The sequence below is a fragment of the Lates calcarifer genome, linkage group LG18, assembly GCF_001640805.2.
Source record: "Lates calcarifer isolate ASB-BC8 linkage group LG18, TLL_Latcal_v3, whole genome shotgun sequence".
NCBI classification, from domain to species: Eukaryota; Metazoa; Chordata; class Actinopteri; family Centropomidae; genus Lates; species Lates calcarifer.
The window spans coordinates 14,186,961-14,214,238 of NC_066850.1; the positions used below are offsets into that span (position 1 = coordinate 14,186,961).

General features: G+C 40.1%; 2 protein-coding genes across 2 annotated transcripts in view; one reads left to right on the plus strand and one right to left on the minus strand.

Moving 5' to 3' along the window:
* LOC108901380 (synapsin-3) overlaps positions 1-27,278 on the plus strand; it is a 97,475-nt gene that overhangs the window by 41,786 nt on the left and 28,411 nt on the right. The window lies entirely within an intron of this gene.
* Positions 93-17,976, minus strand: LOC108901383 (metalloproteinase inhibitor 3). Its single transcript, XM_018702849.2, has 5 exons — positions 17,609-17,976; positions 8,503-8,585; positions 6,750-6,861; positions 4,682-4,803; positions 93-2,896 (listed from the first exon to the last, which is right to left on the minus strand). Exons 1-5 carry the CDS (start codon positions 17,736-17,738, stop codon positions 2,699-2,701), a joined length of 645 nt encoding a protein of 214 aa, XP_018558365.1. The 5' UTR covers positions 17,739-17,976; the 3' UTR covers positions 93-2,698.

A 27,278-nucleotide genomic window follows, 5' to 3' on the forward strand; every position in this document is an offset into this window, starting at 1 on the left:
TTCTTCATCTAAACAGTGCAGAGAACAAAATAATACACTCTCATATACACGCACACACACACAAAAAAAAAATCACCACAGAATCCCTGAGGCCCATTTTTCATTAAATCTTTATTATAAAAATATAAAACACAGAAATTAAGTCAAACATTTCTATAACCCCTATAAGGAAACACCCCCCACCCACACTTCAGGAATCAGTGTTTACACACAAACTGTACACAGCTTCCGTGATTTTTTTAAGGATCAAACTTGACCAAGTGTTTCTGTGTTAAGCAGACAGTATATTTACACAAACATGAACCACAGAAATATTGACACAGACATGCCGCAGTGGGAGAAGCAGCCTAAATACTGTATGAAGTAATCAAATTCATTGACGATGTAAAGCATTTTCACTCAAAGGTTTACTTTTTTCAGCAAAATAAAGTTCAATATTAAGATTTACTTAATATTGAACTTCACTGAGGGATATTTTGTCAAAGCTTAATACTTGAGTTGCAAGATAGCTAATGTAACATAGTCAGATAGATAATTTTATGGTCATTTATATTGACCTATGATGCCAGTGTTGGATTTTTATTTAGTATCAGATACAAACCAATCACTGTCTTTCTCCCATGATATGATCTGACTTTGGTGGAGAGTTTTAGTGTCATTTCACAAGAAAAAATGGATGGAACATTTTTGTTATTTTGGAATGGATGTGAATAAATTTCACTTTCTTGCCAAGAGTTAGATGAGAACGTAGATACTACCCACATATCTGTCTGTTACATACAGAGCTAAACCCAGCAGTCAGCTAGCTTAATTTAGCATTGACTGGAGAGACAATAGGAAGTTACTGTGCTAGCTAAGAAATAGTCCAGACAACGTCTCTAATATCTCAACTTTACATTTATGTTGTTTTGGTATCTGTATGAATTAAATGAAAGATATTTATTTTGATATGTAATTAGCTTTAGAGGCATTAATAGCCAGATATTACTACAATTGAGCAGAACTAGAAAAGTGTTTTCCTGTCTTTATATTACTGTAAGATAGGCTACCAGGCTGCTGGCTGTAGCTTATGTTTAGTATACAGATATGAAAGTGGTATCAATCTTCTCATCTAACTCTCAGGAATAAAGTAATTAAATATATTTCCCAAAATGTCAAACTACTATCCCATTACTCCCTTTGAGGCAAATCTGTGTCTGTTAATGGAATGGACTGAAGGTACGGCACAGGAAAAAAAAAAAAAGGAAATCCCCCAGATGGGTACAGGTGAAGAAGAATGAATTTAGTGACAATATTGTTACTTTCATATATATATTTGATGTCCTTTTCAAATAGTTAAATACAAAAAGACTGAATATACACTTACAAAATAAATCATTTTCTGAAACCTCTGCTTATACTGTACTTTCATTTGGTGAAGAGTACCAGTCGGGGGAAATATAATCCAGCAAAACAAAAACAAAACAAACAAAAAAAAAGGTACCATAATATATAACTTGTAGATGCTGGTCCTTCATTGTGGACAATTGCACAGGCCGTAATGGTTGTCACAATGTAGTTTTGGCCTACTATTATGTATACTTTTTTGCAGATATACCACATGGTTAATGTGTAATCCATTTAACATATAAATAAATGTAATACAGAGGTTTCAGCTGAGTTGATAGTTCATTTCTGTAGCTTATGTTATATACAGCAAAAAATAAAATATCACCATCTCTGCAAGAAATAAGCTCTCCCCCGTGTTGCCACTGTAACAAAACAGACATTTTTAGCATTTCGCTGATATTCATCAGTGTTCAACAGAGTGCTGTTCGTGATGTAACTGCAAAATGAGTTACACCACAAACACTCAGGGAAGCAGACACTACCATCCATAAAGACACGTTACAGTAAAAACTGAACATAATTGATGTATACTTCACTGTGAAACAATACCATTTTTAAAAATTCTTCTGAAGCCAAAATAAGAGGTATATTTTTCAGGGATCATACCTTGCACATTGGCCCTATTCTCAATAAAATTCTTGGCTCTTTTCTCTATTGCATATGTACAGAACTGCAGCTGTCTTATGTTATATCTCAGGCGCACTTTAGTAACAACAATGTAACAGCTTTACATCTCAGATTTACGTAGTGATCATTGCTGGTTGCGCTTCTTTTTCATTGATTGAAATTCATTTGATACTTGAGAGTCCTTGCTTTTAAAGGAACAAAGGGAAGAAATATACTGCCTAAATGCACAAAATGACAATAATAGTAGGCTAACTGCAGGTCACTAACTGCCACCAGTGATACTGGTCAGTTACACAGTGTCTTGGAGATTAGCTCTTCAATTCTGGAGGTTGATAAAATACTTAAACTTGTTATTGGCCCATTAACTGTCTTTTTCACCTTTTTAATACCATTAAATTCAAAGAGACAGTTCGCTGCAAGGACTGAGTTTGATTGTAATATGGTAAAAACATTAAAGAGTTCAAGTGGGTGATCTGTACAACAAAAAAGGTATTGTTTTCTATCAGAAGTGCTACGAAACAGGCACTGTAATGGATTTGTTCTTTTCTCATTTTTGCCCCTTTAAGGGGGGGGGCAGTCACCCAGGCCAGTGAGCTTTAAGAGTCCTGAAATACTCTAGAGGTGATCAGGGAAGGGACGGAGTCAGGTAGGTGGCAGTGGGTGTCAGGCAGACAGGTCAGGTTCAGGGGTCGGTGGCATTGATGGTGGTTTTGTCACGAGCGGTCATGCCCCGGTACCAGCTGCAGTAGCCCTCCTTCTGCTGGATGCAGGCGTAGTGCCGGGACTGGTAGCCAGAATTGCCGAAGTGGGACAGCATGTCTGTCCATAGGCACTCGTTCTTTGAGGTCACAAAGCAAGGCAGGTAGCGGCAGGCTTTAATCTACAGACAGAGACAGAGGCGAACCTTAAGATTTAACCATGAAGCAAGAAACAAAATTGTGGACTAGCAACAACAGATGTACACTCACTGTTTTGTTGTGTGTTGTTGTTGTTTGTTTTTTTTTAGCTAAAATTGTCTATCTCCTTTCCCTTCTTACTGTAATCCACCCCAATTCTTTTCTTGGTATGACTCTTTAATATGATCGTTCAGGGAAACAGCTACTCTGGCTCTGACCAAATAAAATAAAAAAAAAGACAAAAAATAATAAAATAATAAATAATAATCATTTTCATTATTTTATTTTATTTATTTTTTCGAAAGCTTTGGATAGAGGGTAATTGGGTCCATTAAGGAAAAGAAGTGAGCAGACAGTGTGATTTGGCTGAAATAGTAAATGGTGAACATGCATTTAAAATGTGAAATCTCAACTTTCAGCTTTTGCTCTCAGTCATTTACTCCAGCAGATTAATAGATCAGGTGTGATTAAAGGTAGCTTTGAAATTACTTGGTATTCTGCTGTGAAATGGTAAATGAACATCAGCCGCCTTCCTGAAGCAGTGATGTTTTTGTAGTTTCTTAATGATTGGATTTTACTGAGCTTCTTTCATGCGTCACTACTCCAGGTGCTGACACAAAAAACAGCTCCACAGATGAATATGCAGCATGAACTGACAGGAAGATCCACATAAATACTTAGAGAGGTGATGAACGGAAACGCTGTGTTTAGTGACAGCAAAGCAGAGTCATCAGCTGCAAAGAGCTCCACTTATGGGGATGTGAATGCAACAGCAATTTCTATTAGAAAGTTAGAGGGCACACTTCCCATTCTGGATGTTTTAGTTATTGAAACCTGGAGAATCTGTCCCCCACGGTTCAGAGATGTTCGACGCAACTTCCTAGTTTGAGTGGTTTTAATGATCTGTGGAGAATAATTTTGTGTGACGTGCTTTCAGCTTACTAATGCAGTAAGTCATCATCTGTGGAGGAATGCGGAGGACGGCCGAGTGCGTTTAATAAGTGTGATGATGTTTATGACTGCCTGTGCTTACGGACTCTCACGCTGATGTCACAGATGATTGATGGCCTTCTCTGGATGCCTCTGGGCTGCTGCCATGAACACAGTTTTCAGGCGCTGGCCCGAACCAGGAACAAATAGGTCTCTCTGCTAATCCACTTACACTGATAGGGGCCGATGGTGTTAGCAGATGTCCAGGACACTGCTGTACAGTAGTACGTTAACCAGGCGGGTAAGCAGCTGCACAGCGGCGGGCTACATGTTTGAGTCACATAAAACTGGGAATGAGGACTTGAGCTGATTCCAGAGCTGTTACTTAATAACTCCCAGTGCTAGTCGTGAAGTTGTTTTCTCTCTATTTCTGTCTCTTCTAGACAACCATGATGAATAATAGTGGAAATTAGGCTCTTAAAATGAGCTCATAATTCAGTCTCTGTAATACTGCCATATAACCGTGAAGGTCATTTTTAGTATAAGTAAATGATTTTTGCTCTCAGTCTCTGTTGGCTGGCCGTAGTTAAACAGTAGCATTAGTGAGCCTGAAACGTTTTGACCTTTCACAGTCACAAGTACCATGAATATCAAAGTATTTCCTTCCTCCTCTAATCATTAAGAAGCACTCTAGTGGACTTTATATAAGCGGTTTCATGTTTACTTTTAGTTGTAAAGGAGGTTTAATCTCTAGTTCCTTCTTCTTGATCCCTCTTCTTCCTCCTCTTCCCTCATCTTTCCTGTCCTTGCTGGTCAGAAGTTTGCTAGTTTCCACTTACCCTGCAGCTGCAGCCCAGCTGGTAGCGATGGTTGATGCCTTTCTTCTGGGCCAATGAGAGGCGGTCCCACTGCTCATTGAAGTTGCACAGCCCGGTGTAGACCTTGTCGTTGTACACTCGACCTGAGAAAGGGATAGGTCGACATGTTGAGTCACAAGCTGAATATAGAAGCTATATTTGCCTTTGTAAAACAACATTTTTGAAGTGGGTTTTGGAAACCAGAGTGAGCAGGATATATCCTCTGAGGACCATGAATACCCATGCCGAACATCATGGCAATCTATCCAGTAGCTGTTAATATATTTCACACTGGACCAAACAGATTGATAATAGCATGAGACTATGATTGCGCTCATGCTACTTCATTATTTGTCTAATTTCATGATTTTCATGATCATGTGTATGTACACAATTTACATACACACAGGACAATCATGTGTGCTGTGTGTATGTAAATTGTGTAAAATTAGTGTAAATTTTTATATTATTTGTGTACATTTTGTATTTGTTATTGTATATACCTTTCTTCTATAGTGCACTGTTTGTCTTTGAGGAGCACCCACAATTTTGTCGTACTTAACTGTACAGTGACAATAAAAGCCTATTCAATTCTATGTAACATAGGATAATATAAACACACCACTCAAGCAATCTAACTTGTTTACCTATGGTAAGACAATATCATACAGTAAGCCCATATTATACCAACACCCCTATTTCTGAATATCCAAAGGTCAGCAGACATCTATTTTTAGCGCTGGACCGTTTGCGGCTTTCCGACTCCTGAGACAGGTGCATCACGACGGCCCGCGAGCACTCAGGAACATCATGATTTGTCACCATATGTCTCCTTCACTGTGTTGTCACCACGCAGGAATTTGACAGCTCACAAATATGTGCTTCTTCGACCCCCCTCAACCCCCCTGCTCAGCCCGCATCCCCACACCACGATTACTGGAGTCACTCACAGGCTTATTACATGGTGTTGAGTGTGTGACATGCTCCTAAAATACTAATCAGGGCCAGAGCACTCAAGGCTTGATCAAAGGAGACTCAAGCAGCTCATTTCACAGGCCCTGGTGTGTTTAAATTGCTCGTAATGCAGTCCTGATCATATGCAGGACTTATTATAGACGCCCTGAGAGCAGCGAAAGACATCTGTGATGTCACTCGCACCCAGGCTGGGTAAACATAGCCGTGGCTGCCTGGCAACCCCGGTTCATTCACATGCACTGCCGGGTGTAGTTGCAGTATTTACAGGTCGGGACTTAGCGACAGTTATATACACCAAGCACCACAGGGTCCAAAGTAAACTGCACCTCTGTTGGAAATAGCAACTCATAAAATGCTTCTGCTGGAAAACACCAGTCGCTTCCTGCTAGCTGTTAATTACAAGTTACAAGAGAGGAAAAACTGCTTTCTGCTGTTTCTGGCTTGAGAAGCTAAGGGAAATGAGTGCATTTTTTTTAAAAGGCTCTTGCTTTGCCTCCTTGCGCATTGGCAAATGGCAGGTTATAAATAGTGGGAAAGTTTGTGTCACAGGACAACTGAAGAAGTCCTTGGGGAGGAGACGAGCAGCGGGACAGTAAGTTAGGCTTACAACAAGTAATGCTGCTAGTAAGACTCAGAGAGGCCTGCTGCTGGCTTTTCAATACATGTATGTTTAGCACGACAAGTAATAAAATTGGTTAAGTTTCAAGATTCATTCTTCACCTTGGAAACAAATATCTGTGGTATTCTGTTAACTACGCTTTTTCCTGAGCTTTCGAAGATATCCTGCAGTCTTTCTAAGAACTGAACTTTGGTCAGGATACTGTAGATCTTAACGGTCTACAACCACCTGATCTTATGTCACAGCAATTCTCTACTTAGGTCACCAGATGACACCTAAGAAAACACCATTCATTTAAGAAGGGATAAGGTCGAAAGATCCCAGAAAAGCAAGTGACTCTTGAGTTTTGGCTACTTTACCACAGAAGAAATTTAACTGGGCAGTTTCAAAATAAGCTGTGGTACATCCATAATTCCCATAATGCCCTCATCTGTCAAACTCCAATAGTCAGCTTACCTGTGATCAGGTATTGGTACTTGTTGATGTCAAACTTGACCCCGCACGAACTCTCAGAGGCGCTTGTGTAAATGTGCTGCACGTGCTGGACTTTGTCGAATCCTTTGTACATCTGTAAGACATGGGGACCAAAATTGGAGTTAAGACCTGAAAGAAAAAAAAAAGCCACCTCTCACCCTGGCACTGCACCCTTTACTCAACCTCACACATAAATGATGAAAGAAAACAGCACACTGACTTTATCAGATGACATTCCTTAAGCAACGCCTTGTGGGAGAAGGAGTATTAGACTCTGCCCTTAACTAAATCATAGATAACATGATTACGTTGTGTAATGTGTTTCGACTTTGATGCTGTTTGGGCAAGGTCGTTACTAAACGCTGGACCTCAGCTCCCTCTAGTCAGCTCAGGTATGCAGGGCCAGAAGTCAGTGTTTGCCCTGAGAACTGTTGTGTTTTTTTCACTGTAATTTATTTGTCTGGGAACAACAGGAAATCCCTGTTTAGACGCGTCGCTCCCAGAAAAGCAGAACAAGCTTTTACTTAAGCCCGAAACTGTGGAGGTTTGGGAAAGCCAAAGGCATCCGTCTCATAGGATTTGTTGAAATTTGGAGAGAATTGTATTCTTTATCAGCCCACAAGGAAAACCACTGTTTGCAGTATAAACCAGAAGACTGCAATACAAATAAATAACCTAAGAGGTGCAAAGGTCACATCTAATTCCTGAGGATAATCCTTACAGTGATGATTGGTGTGCTTCACTAACAAGAGGCCACTTAATGCATTTATTACAAACTGGGATTGTACTGATGCAGTGCATGACTCTGTTGAAATGTTTATACTCAAAGCGCAGAGTTTGGTTGAGCTGTAATGCCTGTAAGCCCGCTAATCCTCCGGCCTGGCTCCTGTCTGAGCAGCATGGCCGATGTCAGCATCTGTCAGAAATATGCAGTGTTATGTAAGAATATAGAGGAAGTGAAGAATGGGCTTTCAGGCTAAATATCCTGGACTGCTTTTCAGCTATCACACAGTGGCTGAGGGGACAGACAGAAAGCGCTGTAACTACAAGAGTTTCTGAAACACCTGTTGTATGAGATTTTATGTGACCATGCTTTTAAATATGAAACCAAAGAGCTTTTTTAAAAAGAAGAGAAATAGGTTTGTTCTTAATTTGACATTCATCTCAGTGCAATGGCCTTGTGTTTACAATCAGAATCATGGATTATGATATCAGGAACTCTCCCTGAACATATTGAGTGTGCAAGTTAAGAATTCTGCTACTAAGCTAATGTTCAATTGACAAGCATGTTCAGTCTTTCAATAATCATAGTGTGTTTCTTTATGGGTTCCTGTAAACTAATGATGACTTGAACAAGTGTGATGAATCAAAAACAGATGACATCACATGTGTTTTAAATGGGAGATTGAGCACAAAGCATAAAAAACATGGTATCCCAAAATGGCAGTCACAAAAAGTTGAAACTTGCCCACATGCCCATAACAACACAACCTAGACTTGTGTGATCCATCCAATACAGTAAAACCCCACTGCCTTTCTCTTTATCCTTTCACACACTTGATACACTCCTGTTCGCTCTACCTCTATAACCTTACTAGCCCCGTCATAAGTAGCTAACAGACATGACAGTTGTAATGATCTTCTCTGTAAACTCTGTAATGAAGAGACCAAATGCCATAAAATTCCTCAAAGCTGTGAGAGTTTTAGTGTCTTGTGTGAGGACTGACACTCTCACCTTCATTTGCTTCACTGTGTATCGCATTGTTCCAAAAGGTCCATCTCTCAGGAGCTTCTTGCCCACCACTTTAGCCCGAATCACTGTGAAGAGAAGAGAAAGACTGGTCAACCAAATGATCTGTCACATATCTTTATCATATACTCTAAGCTTCCCTCTCCAAATCATCAAACACACTGCCTCGGCCAGTAGGAGGCATTAGCAAACCCCCTGATAAATACCATTTCAGACCAAGTTGGCACCGCTGTTAATCCGTTTATCCGATTTTCTGCATTGCTGCCATTTGCCAATGAGGGCCAATGGGGAAAAAACACTAAAGGCCCTTTTGAGTTGTACCATGGAAGATCAAGATTTTTTTTGGATGACTGCTCATATCTACTCTAAGATGGAACAATCACAGAAATGTTCACATCCAGTTTTTATAGTATAGATTGGTTTTGATTCTGTAGGTTTAGAACTGAGATCAGAAGTGGAAGAACGTGACTCCAGTCAGCTTTTTTCTGACCCAGAATGAAGTCATTTGAGGAAAAAAGGTTCAGTGTGTGTCTCCTCTGTTTAAACAGGCTTCCCTCTATATTGGGATCAGGGCTTCGAAAAAGATCTTATCTGCATATAGGACCCCCATGTAAACTCTGGTGAGGTGAAAATGTTTGGTGGTGACTTTGATTTGTTTGCTTTCACTCATGTTGGAGTAAGGGGGCTTATTGTGGAAGGCTAGGAGCAGGGAGTGTAGAAATGAGTGATAATTTGAGCCAGTGAATAGAGTCTAACCAGACCTGCGGGCCCTGCATAAGCGGTCAATCTTCTGTGAAGTTCACCTGCTGCCCACAGCCACACCAGCCACAGACACAACTAACACTGGCTGTGTTTGTTATCTTCTCCCAGTGGAATTTCCTTCCCACATTCTTTGGGGGCTCACATTCCCCAGAAAGGGAAAAAATGAGAAGCCTTTCATTCTTTTCAACTGGAGAAAGAAATGAGGCATGTGGCATCTTCTGTTTGGTCTGTATTTGTCTAGCTGTCCTCCAGGCAAATGGAATAAAAATATCAGTCAAACAGGAAGCAGTTACAGCATGACCACCCAAAAGTGAAGGCCACATATTTATTTTGGAAATGAAGACCCTGAAATTCTAAATATAACTCCCAAGAGAGATTAAAGAAATGTGGCCATTCAACAGCTTACCAAAAGAAATACAGTCTATTAGATCCATTTCAGTTTAATTTTGTGTATATCAGGAGTACAAAGTGCTGGCAGCTCTATACTTAGGCATAGGGCTGGGTATCACTCAAAAACTTTCAATACCGGTACCAATATTGATACCTTGACTTTGATACCAGTTCCTGAACAATACTTTTTTCGATGCCAATTATATCAATTAATAATAAATTCTAACAAAGAAAATTACATTACATCACGTAGGTATTTTTCCTGCATGCCTCTACCGCGTGTAATGTTACAGCCAATCACTGGCAGCATTATGAGATCTTGATCACGTGATTTACTCCTTGGTATTGACACTTGGCACCGAAAACAAAGCATCTTTCAATACCGGGTAGTATCTAAGCATTTCGGTTGGTGCCATAAAAGAAGTTCGGTACCGAGCCCTACTCAGGCATAACAGTGCTTTCAGGTATTTGTTAACTTGAGCATGCTACATGACAATGCTAACATGCCAGTGTTTAGCAGGAAATGTTTACGAAGGTTACCATTTTTTGTTAAGATTGTTAGCAAACAGATGTTAGCTAATTATCACAAAAACAAGTGCAAGTGTATTACACATTAGACTTGTAGACACCATTAGCACAGCTAAAAAACTATTGTTCCATGTGGTAAAAAAGAATATTCCATTTGTATTAATCTGTCCAAATTCAAAATTCATGACTCCACGTTAGCTTTTCAACCAAGTGAGGCAGTAAAGATGCCACAAGGGAGAGGAATGTCACATCTACCTGGCAACATGGGTTTTATTTATTCAGACTAACTTTTTTTTTCAGTGAAGGTCCCATGGCAAATGTCACTTTTTAGCCTCGTTCATCCAGTCAAAATGCATCACTAGGGAACTTCAAAATGGAAAAAGCTTTCAAATTGCATGTAACAGTCCTCCTTGTCAGCAGAGCTTGTAGGTGATATGTTGTAGTGAGGTAGTGGGGTGTTCTCACTCACTAACTTTCACTGACAGCTTTTCAAGCATCACACAACCAAGGCAAATACAGGCCATTTCAGACCTTTTGGTGTTAATGTTCTATACCGACTCCCTGCCTGTCCTCCCCTTTCTGACCTTTCACAGTAACGTGCTGCAGAAGATTCAATCCATTAATCTGTCATCTCCTTTAATATAAGCCCACTATTACCTGATCGACCTTTGCTAAATGTACCCAAATGCTGTTTGACAGATGTTTACTGCTGCAATTACAGAGGAACTGGGGCACAATTACATAGGAATGTGCAGATATAGCAGGATACCTTTGCCTGTGTTAAATACACTTCTGCTGTTATTTTTAAGTGTCACCCCAAAACCTAGTTTCCTACTCTGCCCTGACCTCAAAACCACCCCTCAGGAGAAACAAATGTTCGTGTTTGAAGGGCCACAGGTCAGCTGATTCAACTGAAGTACATCCAGATAGGACCCCTCTTGTTGGACATCGGCCACTAATTGGCCAGTGATGGTGCCATCACCCAAAGGAATGTGTGAAGGGCATCAGCTGCTCCGGAGACAGAGGATTTGTGTCATTCCCCTGCAGTGACCCCTTGACCTCCTCTCCATTCAGCAGTTATATTTATGTACAACCGCATGGCTGCCGGCTCACGTCAAAAAGTCTACATCACAAGTGTTTATTTAACCCAGTTTAATAATGTGATCTCAAATCACCCTAGTTCATCTGAAAACTATGGACATACTGTGTAGACAGTCTTGTTTCCACAGTTGTACATGTACATATGTCTATTTCCCACTGACATTGGGATCTCATACAAGGCTATGACTACTCATAAAAAGCGTTATATTCCCTGGTTCTCAACAAGCTCATATAGCAGCAAATATCAGCCAATACCAGCAACAGATATTGACCAATACTATAGCTATCTATAGCTATAGCCACCTGTCCCTTTACAGTTTTGCTAGTTACAATTTTAACCAAATAAGTACAAAAGTACACTTATACTGTCTACCTGCAGACTTAAGGTTACAAGGAATCACTGGAGTCACATGGCCTGGTTATTAACCCAGAAGTTAATATTGTAGAGCTGAAATATCTGTCAGTGACTGTACTATAATGTGAGAGTCCCTCTCCCTCTTACTTTGCTAAACACAAGGAATTACAGGCTAGTGGCGTGACGCACAAGGATTCATCTTCTGCAGAGGATCTGACATACATTTTTAAGAGTGGGAGGCTTTTCATGATAAGAGAGGTAACCAGGGTCTAACAAAAAAGAAAAAAGAAGAAGTGGATCCATTTTTCACTCAGTATCTCTTGCCTAAAGCAGGGGATTACACAAGCATGAATGCAAATGCTAAATCTTAAGGTGAGCATGTAATTTAGTTAAACATTTATTTCAGCCTACGTACAATGTGGCAAACTGCAGGCATGACAAGAATAAGGTGACTCATTTGTGTGTGTGTGTGTGTGTGTGTGTGTGTGTGAAGGAGAGAAAGAAAGCGAGGTGCAGGGCGGGTGACGGTGATTTTAGTATGCAGAAAGTGGTCCAAGTTTGAGGAGGCGAGTGGGAGGAAGAGGAATTCTCAGGACGACACACTACCATGCTCAAAAATAAACACTGAAACTGAATCTCTGCTGTAGAGCTTTATGTCAGATAGAAAACGCTGGAGCATGAAGCATAAAGCATAAAGTAACGTCCACTTATTGGTTGGTGAAATGCAAAGGCAGTGAGCTTCAACACCATCTCTGATTCTATGGTGATCCATTGGTGTCAACAGGAAATATTGTGAGTCAAATACAACAGTGTTCATTTCACTGAATTCTTTACATTTAGGTAAGGTTTTAACCAAACAGCCTTTAAATGTGGTCAGATTCAAAGTGACCACTTTGATGAATATATTGTTGTGCTAAAATACCACAAGTAGATATAAGCAATAAAGTTAACAAACTAACTCAGTAATGTCAGGTACACAAATATCTAGCTTGAGTTTGCTATGAGCTAGAAGTAGCCACCATAACCTACTGGTCATACCAGACCAAGTAAGGCTGTAGCAGCAAAAACTCTCAGTTCAGTAACCATTTCTGATATGGTGATTGAAAAAACTTGATAAGACTAATTTTTCCAGTTTTCAACATGGCAGCAATTTTTTTCACTAAATGTTTCTGTTGGAATGAGGCATGGGAATCTTTAACCAACTAGTCATTTAAATTCAAGTGTCATGCTAGCTGACCTCAAAAACGCTACTTGTCAAAGCTAAAATTGGTGCCTTTGGTAGGTTTTGACCAAAGTATTTAAAATAAATTGCTTCACAACAAACTATGTCTCCAAATTACAAACGATCCATGAATGCAATGGGAAAGAGAGTCACAACCAACACCTGAAGCTCTGTCAGTTGGCCTAGTGTTATATGCATTTCCTTAGTGCCTGCTTTTCATATCTCTCTCTTTTTATTATTTTAAAATCTGACCAGTTTTTACAGCCATCATAGATAACTGTTATATAATTGTTGTAATTTTGTTGCAAGGTCAGTAAAGGTCAGAGATGACTCAATAATACCTTTAAAAGTACGACTGAAGGCGATAAATCAGTGGTTTGTGGGTTATTAGTCATTGTATTTTCATGAGTGTGTGCTGGGCAGTTGTCCATCACCCCTGTGCTGGCCTCATGTTTAAAACAGTGGACCATGGAGCGGCTGCATGGTCATCAGAGAAGGGAGGGACAGGCTGGAGATTTGATACGCCTGGCTCTGGGGACGAACATCCCAAGCTTGTACAGAATCCAGAACCTTTGACATCTCATCGTATTTTAACAGACTTTTGGGAAAACTGCGGATATCTGATCCAAGCTTACATAATGCATCTCTAAACAGGAGTCCTGGCTCGGCTCAGATTATCATCTGTCACCTGTTGACCTGCAGATGAGAGCGGCTGACAGAGGGAGTACCGATTCGACTACAGTGTATAACTCATTAATAGAAGAAGGGGGTGTATTGGTACCAGGAGAGCGCTGTCACAAAGCTCCAGGCCTGCATTGCCAATGCATTGCTCTAACCCTGCTATGCTGTACTTGTTTGACAAATCTCTCCTATGCACAACAAAATACCCAAAGCAGAACGGGATACGTTTCTCTCAATGGCCTGATCCTCAATCCCAACCCAAGCATAAATACACATCACGTTAATCCTCTGCAACTGACCTGGTTCATGGTGCAAGCACGTAAAGGTTTGCTCCTGTCACCCTGAGCGCTTGGGAACGAGCGTTGTTACGGAGCGATATTAAATCTCAGGGTCAAAGTTTACTGCCGGGCCTCTAATCTTACTTTCGAAGGGCTTTGGAAAAACAAGTGCTGCTCATTTCCCCTTGTGAATGGGCTGCTTTAACCCAGATGCCTAATAGCAGCCAACTAGGTCTCTGCACAAGAGAGCAGCCAGGTCACCGCCTGGTGCTCAGGTATGTGGCAGGGAAAACTTACAGGATGGATCTGACTGGATCAGAATAAAGTTTACTGTGCAGGATTTCCCACTTATAGTTTTCCAAACACAAACCACAAAAATGACAATTTATCAGCAAGTACTGAAATGGTAACTAACAATAAGACTCAGATGCATTCCAGGTCTGAGCATAACACCATCAAAATGAAGGGAAAGCCAGACACTAGAAACTTAGCTAGAAACTACAGCTGTCTCTTCTTAGAGCACTTTCATGCTCTTAAATATTTATATTTCTTAAATAGAGACAGACTCCAATAACCCAATTTCCAATCCTTTCATCTAATTGCGATTCATCTAGTGATGTGCCTGCGGGTGATTATGGGTCAGGGCCAAGAAAACAAGAGGAAAACACTTTGAACTTGACTGCAGGTTTTAAATTGGGAAGATTCAGGTCCGTTGCCTTTGATGTCAATGGTGAGAATTACAGGCATTAGCTTTTCAACCCCATCCTCTTTTGTTCTCCAGGTCTTCGTGTTTTATCTGGGCTTGGTGACACTTGGGGAAGTGCAGGTTTTAGTTTAAGGAAACAGAAAAAGACTTTACATTAAAGAATTAACTAGAACAACCACTTTTCAAATCATAAGTCTTTTCTTCCCTGTGGTATCCTTTAACATGTCAAGGATAGCAACAGCCTGGGGACGTGGGGAAGTACTTTTAGCTATACATCATAAAATTACAACATTCCCTAGGGAAGGATTATATCAAACCATTCAAGCTTCCCATGTAGATCTCAAAAGTCTAGTCTTTGCAGTGTAAAAAGTACACAATTAATGACCATCCTAACTTTGTCTTAATATGCAATATGACTACATTTGACCCACGTTTAAGAACGTTACTAGCTGTGACCTTTGTGCTCTGCATTAACTGCTGTTGTAGAAGTGTTTCTGAGGTATAAGAGGGGCCGCAAGCATTCAAAGCACATCTCGAGCTAAGCCGGGACCTTGGAAATGGGATTTATGGGGCTCACAACTGATCACTGCGCCCATTGAAGTCAGTCCCAGATTCTACATTGGCAAGTCTCAGTGGGTGCCAACATCATGAGCTATCTGAAGATCTGAAGCACTATGAAAGGCATCGCATGAGTGTTTGTGCAAGCGGCATGTTCACTCAGTCCAAACGGGTCACTTGGCTGAGGACGCACTCACAGGCCTGGTGATCAGAGGTTACTGAGAGGCACAGAGTGGCCATTTTGGGCCCTTAAAGTCACAATATCTGGGTCCTATTTTAGAGGCCTCCTCCTATAAGAGATATACACCTTCATCTCTTTCCCTCTGAAGCTCTACAAAGGGTTTGCCTCATCATCATCATCATGATTTTCCGCCCATGTCAAAACTAGGAGTGGCTTACACCAACACAGATGTACAGGCTTGTCCTCCAGTCACAAAAGGAAAGCCTTGCAGAGTGATTATGAAGAGTCTTGAAACAGAGCAGTGCTAATTAAATGGTATTTTGAAGGCATGTTATGTCCTTAATGTAAAGTATTTCTTGTTGTTGCAGAGGGATAGGCAGAGAGAAAGACAGTTTTATGACATGGAAGGGAAATAGGACAAGACTTAAAAAGTATTCTAGCTGTATTATTGTTAAGTAACAGTTTGTATTTGTGCCTGCTTGTACACTATGAGATCGGAATTAAGGGAACCGTTCAACATCTACAAGCTCACTAATTAAAATAATTAAGATATAACTTATTAATTAGTGGTTTAGATGTGCTAAAAGGTGATGTTTTATTGTAGATAGAGCCAGGCTAGCTGTTTCATCCTGTTTCCAGCCAGCAAAGCATACAGACATGAGAGTAATGTCAGTCTCATTTAACTCTCACTAAGAAAACAAATAAGTCTAAGCTCACTAATCACACGTTATTTCTTTAATTTGGACAAAAACAACAGTATAAATGCTAGCTTATTTTAGCTTAGCTTAGAGTAGCTCTAGCTTCATATTTAGCGCACAGACATTAGTGGTCTCAATTTTCTCCTCTATCTGAGGAATTAAATTTGGACAAAAAACTACAAAAAATATTTCTTCTTGTAATTTTGTAGGTTTATTTAACATGACAAAATCTTTTAAAGCATTTATCATCGCTATCGGCCTCTACTGGTGAACAGTAGTAAATGCAACATCACTACAAGAGACATCTGAGAGTGTGTGTGTGTGTTTGCAGGGGTGTTGCTGCAGAAACTAGGACTTCCCTTTTAACATGTTAGTCGACACTAGAGGACAGGGTGAACACATGGGCTACACACATGGCTACAGTGTGCGTGTGCTCAGTTTAGACTGAGGGATTATTGTTTGATTATGTATCAGGGTTTTAGAGAGCCGCATGACGGTTTCACATTTTTGGGTCAAATGACCTGCACTCAAAAACACCTTTAACTGCCGCCTTTGCAAATAAGAATGTGTGTGTGTGTGTGTGTGTGTGTGTGTGTGTTCCTTGCTATCAGCTTCCCTCCTGTCCTGTCTTTCTGCCCCAAACCCATCTGAAACACATAGTACAAAAACACCATCTCTGCCTACCGGGCAGATCAGATAATCTTGAGGTCTTTCCCACTGTTATCTAAAAACACAGGTCAAGCTGGACCGGTGTTTCAGCCTAAGGCCAGATCCCAAGTTCATGTTATTCTGGGGAGTCAGAGAAAGCATAACCAGGCAGTAAAAGAAGCTATGTAAACCTCCCTCGCCCGCTGTTTGTGAGCCAGAGGCTGGGCATATCTGAGTTACAACCGGGTGGCTGTCTGACAGAGAAATACCAGACTGTGCAGATAAATAAGCAGAATTTTAAACATATAAAGCTGACTGTGGATCTTATTATCAACTGGTGTCACTTAACACTACTTGCTCATTCCTGTAACTTGAAAAGACACATTTTTAGGTAGTTGAAAGACTCGATCAGAGGGTAGGGTGGCTGTGGAAATGACGAAAAGCGTCATGCTTCACTCATCTGTGAGAGCTTGCATTGGTCTACAGCTATAGCTCTGAGACTACACTGAAACTGAGAGTGTTTACCAGATTTAAACAGGTTGAATATGAAGTGAAAAAGATCAGGTGGAGAAATGAAGATAGGCTTCAAGTGATTCCCAAACTGCTTCACCAAATTGAGTCATTTTGAGGATTAAAAAGCATAGAAATGTTAGGGAACCATGGGTCTTCCATTAAATACTGTTGGGAAAACACCTGACTCTTGTATGCTGGGGAGAAGAAAATACACATGCAGAGGTTCTGCTGTAAACATCTGTGTCAAATTCAAAATATTCCCATAGAGCTTAACTCCTATGCTTCAAATATACAAACTCTCCTAACTGACGTGCATACAGTAAACTGATCGCAGGTCAGCCGTCTCTCCTGCACTGACTGACAGGCAGCACCTTAACCTCAACATCTGCTCTCGGCAGGTTCAGGGGTTAAAATGAAAACAGGCTAATGTGCAGCAGTAAACGGGGGTTTCGACGTGATCCGTCACTCACCTATCTCGGAGTTACAGAAAGCGTCTTGCGGGTGCGACAGAGCGCACGAGCAGCCTTCCGTCAGCTGGTCAACGTGCAGGCTGCTGAAGACAAACAGCAGGCTGATGAGGTGCTGGTACACTGACTGCATTTCTCCAAACTTTCCCACTCCTCTCTGCTGCTGGAATAAACTGTATATGGAGTCCCGCTGGGTCCGCTCCGTTCACCGCGCGCAGGCTGCTGCTGTTAGTAGTAGGAGTAGTAGTAGGGATGTGTGTGTGTGTGTGTGTGCGTGTGTGTATAGTGTCCAAGTCTCTGCTCTTGCTTGTTGTCGCTGTTGCTTCTACGCTTCGCTTGAGCGTTTCCCCTGGTCCCGGGCAGACGCACAGCCGTACATATAGCGCGCCGGAGGAACGTTCCCGCCCCTCTCCGCTTCTGCAGCTCGCGTGCGGGGCGGCCAATCAGCAGGCGCCGATGCCCTTAGTAATCACAGACATGATGATTTACTGGAACTTCACCCTGTTTCGTCTGAATTTCCTAGGCTCACGGGGGTGGTATGCAGTATATATCTAATGTGTACAGAAATATGAAAGTGTAAGAAAAATACATCTGCTTTGGTCTGCACAGTGACAGTGACTGAAAAATGGTGATGAGTATGGCATACATTATGTAGACCAAATAAAGGAAGTGGGAACTTTGATCTAACAAGTGACTTAGAGGATACGTCTGGTATTTTTTAAACCTTATTTTCCCATATTTTGGGTCAATAACTGACAGTTGCCTGTCAGATTACATTGCAGCAGCTGTTCACAGGTTCAAAAGTACCAGAGTTCCTTCCTTTAAATGACTGATTGATTATTTTATAAGTTATTTTCTCAGTTGCAGATGAAATTTCTGTTGATCAACTTATTGGTCAATTGACTGATTGTTTCAGCTCTGATACATTTTGAACCCTAGAAACTAATTTTTCCCTCTAACTACAAACAAAAAAAAATGCAAGAGACTGACTGGTTTATTCTTTTATTTTATTAAAAGCATTTTCCCTTAGCTCACTTCCCACCCAGGAATCTCACTTAGTCATCCTGCCCACCCCCTGACGCCCCCTTAATTAGTAATACTGTGTATTGAATGCAGGGCGCAGCCAGATTCCTTCAGTTTGCAGCAACAATCAGAGGCAACCAGATGACTGTTTATTCCTTAACAGTGTAAAACATTAGCAGTGAGGGCTGATGAAGGCTTAAGTTGTGTATTAGACATGTGTTGTCATGTGGGTGAACAGACTTTATGTTTTTTATGACTTCATTATATTACTTAATCATCAAATCAGTGAGCCTAAAGTAAAGACATTTCAGTCCTACCTGTGGCTGCTCACAGTATGTGGCCTTCCAGACTGCACCCACTGCTTCCTTTGGTCAGATTTTATTCGGAAATGGCTTCACTCGAGTTACTCACAGGGCACTGTCAGTCAAATTAGCCAATTAAAGTCTCTTTTCCCTGCTTCCTGACTGTGTTCACAGACCTGAGTGGAGCTGTGTTATCGCCGCAGAGGCTTATCTGCAGAGACTGACGGAGCTATGTTAAGAGTTGCTGCTACTCACAGTTATATAACCAAGCCAGAAATAATCAGGTTGAAGAACTCTGACCCTCAATGTGCCTTCATTAACAGTTATCTCATTTCACAGAACCTGCATGACCAGATATAGACTTTATTTTGTACTTAGCATGACATTTATAAGCTTGTGCTTTAAATTTCTGTTTTAAGAGTGAGTTGACTTTCATAATAGTTGGAAAAGGTGGCTGCTTTACTCAATTTTAAATTTGATATTAAGAAAATTAAATCATTTATTGGCCACTTAATGAGATTATTTTGTACTTGCTTTACAGAAAGAAAGAACTTGAACTAATGTAGTAAAACAATAAACAGGATGTATTGTTTAGACTAGAATAATAGTTTCCATTCACCTTTCACACATAACACACTCACATCAAGAATTCATCATCCACTATGTTTTTTTCTTTTGACTATAATCTAGAAAGTGTTTGTTCAGCAGTGCGTTCAGGTATAATACATCCACACATTTATGGTTTCAGTCCAGAAGATAAGAACAACAGGACATTAACCATCTGGGGAAAATTCGTCATCATCATCATGTTTTATCAGAGGTTAGGTCTAATCTGAAGGTCCAGAGAGAGTTAGATGGCTCCAGCGGACATAAGCGGAAACATGTCAGCTGCATAGCTGTAGTTAACCACTGATAATTCCCAGTCAGATATTATTTCAGCTCCCAGCTTAACTTCTGCATCAACAGATTTGTGACATTCCCTAGACAGTGGATTGGCATGCATGACAGGTGGATTTATGGTTCTTTATGTCCAAAAAAGGTGTAAAAAAAACAGGAAGATTCTGAGTCACGGGAAATCATAGAGGCTGGTGAAAGGAGGGATTCATTTGGGCAGAATTACATGACTTCACTCATACTGTACATAAGGAGATAAAACAGCCCTGCATTCCTAACATATATCCCAAAAATAACTGGAATCAGGCCAAGAGAAAGAAATTAACCTAATAAGGTAACATATTAATGCATAAACTATTTTAAAAGATAAGGCTGGTGATATTTTATATTTTTCTTATTGTCAATAAATCTGCTGAAAAGACCCAAAAATTGCATTGCATAAGATGAGGGGACAATGAAGCAACATATAATTTATTTCTCTCTGTTGTACACTTCTAGCCATGCTAGCAGTGTGACTCTAGAAATGTTTGTCTGTTGGTTTTTGTCTGTCGGTTGCCATGAAATTTTTCACAGGCATTTATGGTCCTCAGAGGATGACTCCTACCAATTTTGACCATCTCTTGACTTTTTCTTTAGCATCACAATGAGGTTGACGTTTTTGGCCACTCTTGGAAATATTACCAAATGGTCATATGGTTGTATCTGTCATTTTTCATCTACTACGACTGTTGGTTCATTAGATATTTGGTTTGTTTAAAGTCCTCTGTAGACTTTCAAGTGTTCAAGGGCTTTAAGTGAACTTGAACTTGCACCATCCTCCTCTCACTCCTCTGACACAAAGCAACAAGTTAACCTTGCCTTCTGGTTTCTGTCAACAGGCCTTGTTGAAAATGCAGGAAGTCACAAAGTGAAGTAGAACTGAGGCAAGTTGATGGAAAGTGGCCTCAGAATAAAGTCAAACAAAAATGCAACACAATCACAGTGTTGATGTTGAATTCCAAAAACTGATTTATTATGTGTTAGAGTATATGAAGGTGCATTGTTCTTTAATAGTCGAATAAAGAGAGCTGCTCAGCATATGTGTGTGGGATCAATGTGGCTTGCAGCTGTCCTCAAAGGACAGTTTAGACCACAATAAGATAGATGAAGTGTTTCTCTATGTTTCAGTCCTACAACAAGGTCACTATGTTTGAATATCATACTAGACCGAATAAAACATAGACCTTTTATATGCAAAACTGCATGTTCTATTTTAACTAACTATAACCAGAAATGGGACAAGATAGAACGTAAGAGAGTGTCCAGAATATTGTAGTTGTGTGTGTCTCTCACAGCTTGTCACTATGACTTGATCCACACAACTGGGAAAAAAATCAGGACCCTCTGGAAATGATGTCGCCAAACTAGGCCAACATAGTGTAAACATAATGCAGAGCAAAGTGCATTTTATTTGAAAAAGTCCAATTATAGAAAAAGGCCTGTTTTGAGGCCAGTGGGGAAGCAGACGACAGCATTGTATAGAGGTCTGCATGGTTCTGGGTTGACAAAAGAGAACAGAGCGGTGACTCAGAGGAAATACCTTTCATCCGACTGACGAGCCGCTGAAGAGACACAGGAAGAGGCGAAACTTGAAAAGATAGCGCCGCCGGGAGTGACGGTCACCGGGGGAGAGCATCCATCCCTGACTCACTCGGCCCTGTTGCACAGCCCACATGCCATTCAAGTTAAGTGGGACAGACAGGATGACCCCTGCTCTGCAGCTCTGTGCTGTGAGGAGGATGAGTAGTGGAAGTTGTGTCGCAGGAGGAAAACAGTAATTGGATGCTTCCTAGTTGAAAAGAGTGTTGACCTCAGTTGTCAGGTTGTGAGAAGGATTTGGGATCTTGTGGTTTGGCGATGGATCTCTCTCCAACTTCTTGGGTGGCTGCTTTCACAGAGAGGAAACACCTGTAGTCCACTGACTGGAATGTTGACCACTATTAATATCTTACAATGTCCTTTTGAATGTGATTAGTGGTAGGATAGTGATATTACATAATATCATCAGAGAATTTTCCCAGAGCATTTAGTAAGGTTGAATCATATCATATTTAAGTCTTTGTCACAATTTTCAGTGAATGTACAATAAAGGTTCCAGTCTGATATTACAGCAGAACATAAGAATCTTTCTTGTGTAAAACTTCCCAACTTCATGCACTGCATTAACTGTATTTTTTATTCTTTTATTGTTTTTTATTTGTTTGTTTTTTTGGCCATTTATGGGAAGCACAACAAGCTGTAAACACAATATTGACATATTATCACCATATAAAGTTGGCAAACAGTCACTCAACAAATGTCCACGTATTTATAATACTTCAGGCTCCTCTTTGGTCTCCACCAACTCCTGAGGGAAATGTCTGGCTCTTTAGCTGCTAAATGCTCAACGATGTGCACCAGCTAGTTGCTTATATCTGCTGTTTGTTGCTGGGCAGGGAGCATGAAACTGCCAAAAATTAGGTCAATGTAAACAGCGAGAATGAACCAAAACTCTCACCAAAACAGGCAGTAAAACCAAAACAGTGAGCTGAAAGATACTAACACAGCACATAATTGTCTCCATGGGTTGGACACTATGGGCAACCTCTTTCACATTACCCACAGTGATTTGTGAAAAACATTACTACAGCTATAATGCAGTTTTACATTTGTTTTTTAGGCTCAAATTAAAAAGAATGGACAGACTTTTTATTATTTGGCCTAATTTTGTAATTATCTCTTCATAAGAATATTATTTGATTGTGCTTGTGGTTGGCTGTGACTGTGACCATGTTTACCCAACACCACAGTGGACTAGTAGAAGGAAATGTGAGCCCATTTACTTCAGACACATCCTTTCTGAATGTCTAGCAAATTAGCGTAAACCAAGAAATGTCTGGTTAAGACAAAACACACTCGGTATCCTATCTTTGTTACTATTATCTGAACAATGGAGGCTAAATTGTTGGAAATGAATAAAAGCCCAGTATCTGAGAGCTGTCAGTACAGAGAGATATTGGTTGTTTGGGTGGCGTTCTTGTCCCCACCCTCCCAGTTGAATAGGAAGCGATATCAAGGTCCAGTGGGGCTTTCATTAGCTGTTGTCAGTCCACTCCACTGAACATTTCAGCAGATGCTCAGCAGTTTCCAACTCTAGCATGTCTATTATCTGATGTGGAGTTAAGACATCAGAGGAGGAAACACAAACATGGCTGTGACCCATGCTCTTGCTCACAATGGGACTCCCCATGCAATAAAATATGATGAACGGTCAGTAACTTTGTACTCAGGCGGGCCAAATGCAACCACAGCGCTCGCTGTTCAGATGTAAGGTCCCCTGCTGTACTCTACTGTACATATTTGGTGTGTGTGCGGTCAGGAAACCCCACAAAATGACTATGTTGTATTACTGCATGAGACAATGAGACACCAGGCCTAACCATAAACACGGGCATATGACAGCATGGAAATAGCTTTGAGGAATTCCTCACGGTTGAGAGAATGCCTAAACTAGGCCTGATGCTGACATCAGTAAAAAAAAAAAAAAGACTGTTTGGTCATATAATGCTTCTCTCCTGCAAAATTGCTCCCAAACTAGGTCATCATAGCAACAATCTGTGACATTTTTATGAAAATTAGGTTTTTGACAACCCTACCTATTCTTTTGGACGACAGAATGAAACGCAAAATGTGGAAAGGTTTGTGCTCTTGACTTACCAATTGTGTCAAAACCTACGGTTCAGTTACATAGCAGAAAAATCCCTCATTATGAATATTATCAGATATGTTTTTTTAATAATAATGTGACACTGACAAAATGTGTGTTTCAGTGATAGAATCATTGGTAACATCGGTGCTGATGATCCAAGAGTCAGAGATGTGTTTTCCCAGCTTCACATGCTGCCTCCTGTCTGACAGGAAGTCTGTGATCCACCTGCAGATGGAGTCAGGCACGCTCAGCTGGGAGAGCTTGTCCTATAGCATAACCTGTTTATCAGAGAATTACTTTAACTGTTTTGAGGAAGGAGCACAAACTGAGCGTGTTTACCCTTTTTGCTTCCCTATAAACCAATGTGTTATTCCTTTTTTAAGTATCTCGGTGCACCCTATTAACTGCTTCAAGTTTATGTAGAGTTTATCTGGAACACACAGTAAATTCTTTCAGTTTCTTCTGCTCAGAAAACTGTAAAAAGCCAGCGTTTCCCAGAAATCTGAGCAGTGGAGGGAAGGTGTGTGTGGGAGAGCAAAAGTTAATTTAGGGAAGATGGTTGAGTGAGTCATCAGCAGGTCAAAGGTCAAGGGTGTTAACAGAGGGTCCACAGGATGCTGACGTCACACACTGGGAGGGTGGGGGGGACTTAAATTTAGAAATTACATCACAGTGTCAGGACACCCCTGTCAGTTTTTTCCTTTTGTCCAAGCATATGTAGTTTCATCCCAAAACCTTTTCAGCGCCTTGTTATCTACCTATGATGTTTGGCAGGAAACTTTAATACAATTAATACATTACTGTTTTAGGAATGAGTCATCTGACCCTTGCTTAAAGAAGAGCTAATATTCTAAAATAGTATTGTAGCTGTCTCTCTGTGGGAAGTGAAAATGCACTGAAATGACTATAAAACATTTTTAACAAAAACAGAAGAATTCTCTGTGGATTGTGACATATTACAAACAACATTTATAAGATGCATTCTGTTTGAGCTGTTTAAGTAGGTTATCACTGCAGACGTGCCACTGTGCTCAACTAGTTGTTGCACTACATTTTGGTCTATTCTTTTCAGCTTGGGGTGTTACATAAAGTGTATATAAAGAGAAAATGGCCACAGGGCCTCTTCCACAATGGATGTTGATGTTTTGAAGCTGTACTCAGTATTTTTCATTTTAAGAGTGGGTCATATGACTATGTGTAATGTTGAAGGTGTTACTTGTAGTAACAAATCCACAACTATCACCCAACAATGCAGTTTCCCCTTAGTTCTACAGAGCATTTAGCATCTTTCTTATCTTATAGTTCTCATAAACCTAATTTCCAGCCATAGCCGGAATTCTTTCCAATAATGCTTTGATAAACCCATTATACACGTCCTGCCCAGCACCAACAGTAGACAAAATTAGCAACAAGCTGAGAACATTTAGCAAATAAAGAACCAGATGTTTCCCTCAGAAGCTGCTGGAGACCAAAATAGAGCTAAAAAGAGGGTAAATATTGCATATTACATTCATCTGGTAGCTAGAAACACAAGTCCAAATAATAGCTAATGTTACTCTGTGTCTACAAGGTATGTAAGTAGACTGTTTACTATCTACTAGCATGTTAGCATAACAACTTTATAAGCTGTTGGTGTTTCAGTGCTGTGTTTACAGCTTGTTAGGTTGTCTTCAAGACAGGCAAAAAAATGTATTCCTTCAGGTTTAACATCAGTGATAGACGTGAGTTATGAGCAGTTCAACCAAAGAGAGATATTTCCTTCTCAGAGTTTCATTTGAAGGATTTTATCTTAAAGGCCCTGAAAAGGTCAGAGTTCATTTTTTTCTTGTAACAGATCTACATGAATAAATAAACAGAGAAAAAAATAATAATTTTGTGGAACAAAAAAATACTGTATGTTTTTCTTTCTTATCGTTTTTAATTATCTTATGACCCTTAGGTTTGTCTTGGGATCTCTTGAGGGGCCTCAGCTCCCAGGTTGGGAACCACAGTTTTATCACTGAAACATTTTTGTTGACGTCATGTGTCTGCATTTGCCAGGTTGTCCACAAAAAGAAAAGAAAATACACCATTCTCAATGGACAGATCCCACATACTCCACCAATATTTGTTTTGAGCTATGATAAACTGTTGTTGGGAGAACTCCCTTTAAAAGTTAGTCTTTTGGATGGCTCAGTCTTTCTGTGGGTAGTGATGAACCTTTCCCTGGCGGCGACCAGAGGGTGTGGGTCTTGTTGACCGTAGCTGACCATGATTTTGCTGTACAAACCACAGCAGGAGGTAAGTCATACCACATTTATTTTTATGGCTGGAATCCCCCATTAACTAGACATGAGACTCTACACAAACATTTATGCACAGTATGGAAACATAGTCACATTACGCAATTATTTTTCTAGCTGTTAAGAAATTCATAATGGTGTTTAGATAGCTTACAATAACAGTGTCTTTGTTAAGGGGATCTCGTCCTGTTATCTGAGTCATATCACACTGGACCCTCTGTTGTGTTTGTTCCTTTGTTTCTCTTAGAGATGAACCTGAATTTCGTTTAAAAATAAATAGCTGTTGCACTAATACAAATGTAAACCCTGTTTTCTGTTTAGGTAAATCCACTATTTTTTTTTTTTTTTTTTTTTTTTTATCTATTGTTTAGGTCAGTAAGATCCACAGCATAGCAAGAAAACACAACATGATGCTACACAAAAATACATTTTTGTACATTTTGTGTTTTCCTCACTGTATAGTTTAATACTGTAAATTTTAGGCATCGATGTCAAAATTACGTTGAACTGCTCGCAATTTTTAGGTAAAGCCTGGTAAAGGAAGGGTTTAGCAGTTGCTCGCTAATTTGTACCTAAAGTTAAAATGACTTGTGATATAAAGGAAATACAGAGACAGGTTTTTATTAGTCCAAGTAATGAAAATGCGTGTTATTTCCACCAGGGTGGAAAGTTTGTATTCACATACCATGATGGCCTGTAACTTCAAATTCATGAGACACAGAAGCAAAAAGATTTCTCTATAGATTTCTTGGCTCAAGACCATTCTTTCAGTATATGATTTCTAGCGGTCGATCTAACCTGCATGTCTTTGGACTGTAGGAGAAAGATGGAGTACTCAGCTGAAACGCAGGCACAGGAAGAACATGTTAATTCCACAAAGTCATGTTCAAACCCTCTTGCTGTGAAACAACAGAGCTAACCACTGTACCACTGTGTCACTGCCGCTAATTTAACTACAGGTATCTAGGTATAAATAACTATCATACCATTCTCTTATAGTTTAATTCTTCTACATTTGAAACATTGGGGCACATTACTATGACAAGCAGTCCTGTAAGCTTTGATAACATTTCACCAACAGACTGCACTACTAACATAATGCACTTATATCACACTCACAGGCAGTCACACTCACTCCATGCACATCTTCCTCCTTGATGTTTGTCCTCTCTCCTCCCCATGTACTGTGTCTTAATTGAAAACAGTGGCTGTCATCATTAGTCTGTCTCACTTTAAATTGTGCACATTTCATACTTGCTCATACTTGCACAAAGTCCAAGTATTCTCAAAAAACATTCATCAGCATGATTATCACCATGTGTATTTTGCTGATCCAGATGGGGATTACAAATTATTATTATTCTTTTATTAGAATATATTTAAAAGATTCTACAGCCAGAATGCTTTCAAGTTATTTGTTATAACTAAGTGTAATTTAGTCATCA

Excerpts from the sequence above, each read along its gene's own strand:
- LOC108901383 (XM_018702849.2), bottom strand. The coding sequence starts at position 17,738 with ATGCAGTCAGTGTACCAGCACCTCATCAGCCTGCTGTTTGTCTTCAGC. Across the intron at positions 4,804-6,749 it reads GTACCAATACCTGATCACAG|GTCGAGTGTACAACGACAAG; the intron begins GTAAGCTGACTA and ends TCCCTTTCTCAG. Across the intron at positions 2,897-4,681 it reads AGCTGGGCTGCAGCTGCAGG|ATTAAAGCCTGCCGCTACCT; the intron begins GTAAGTGGAAAC and ends CTCTGTCTGTAG.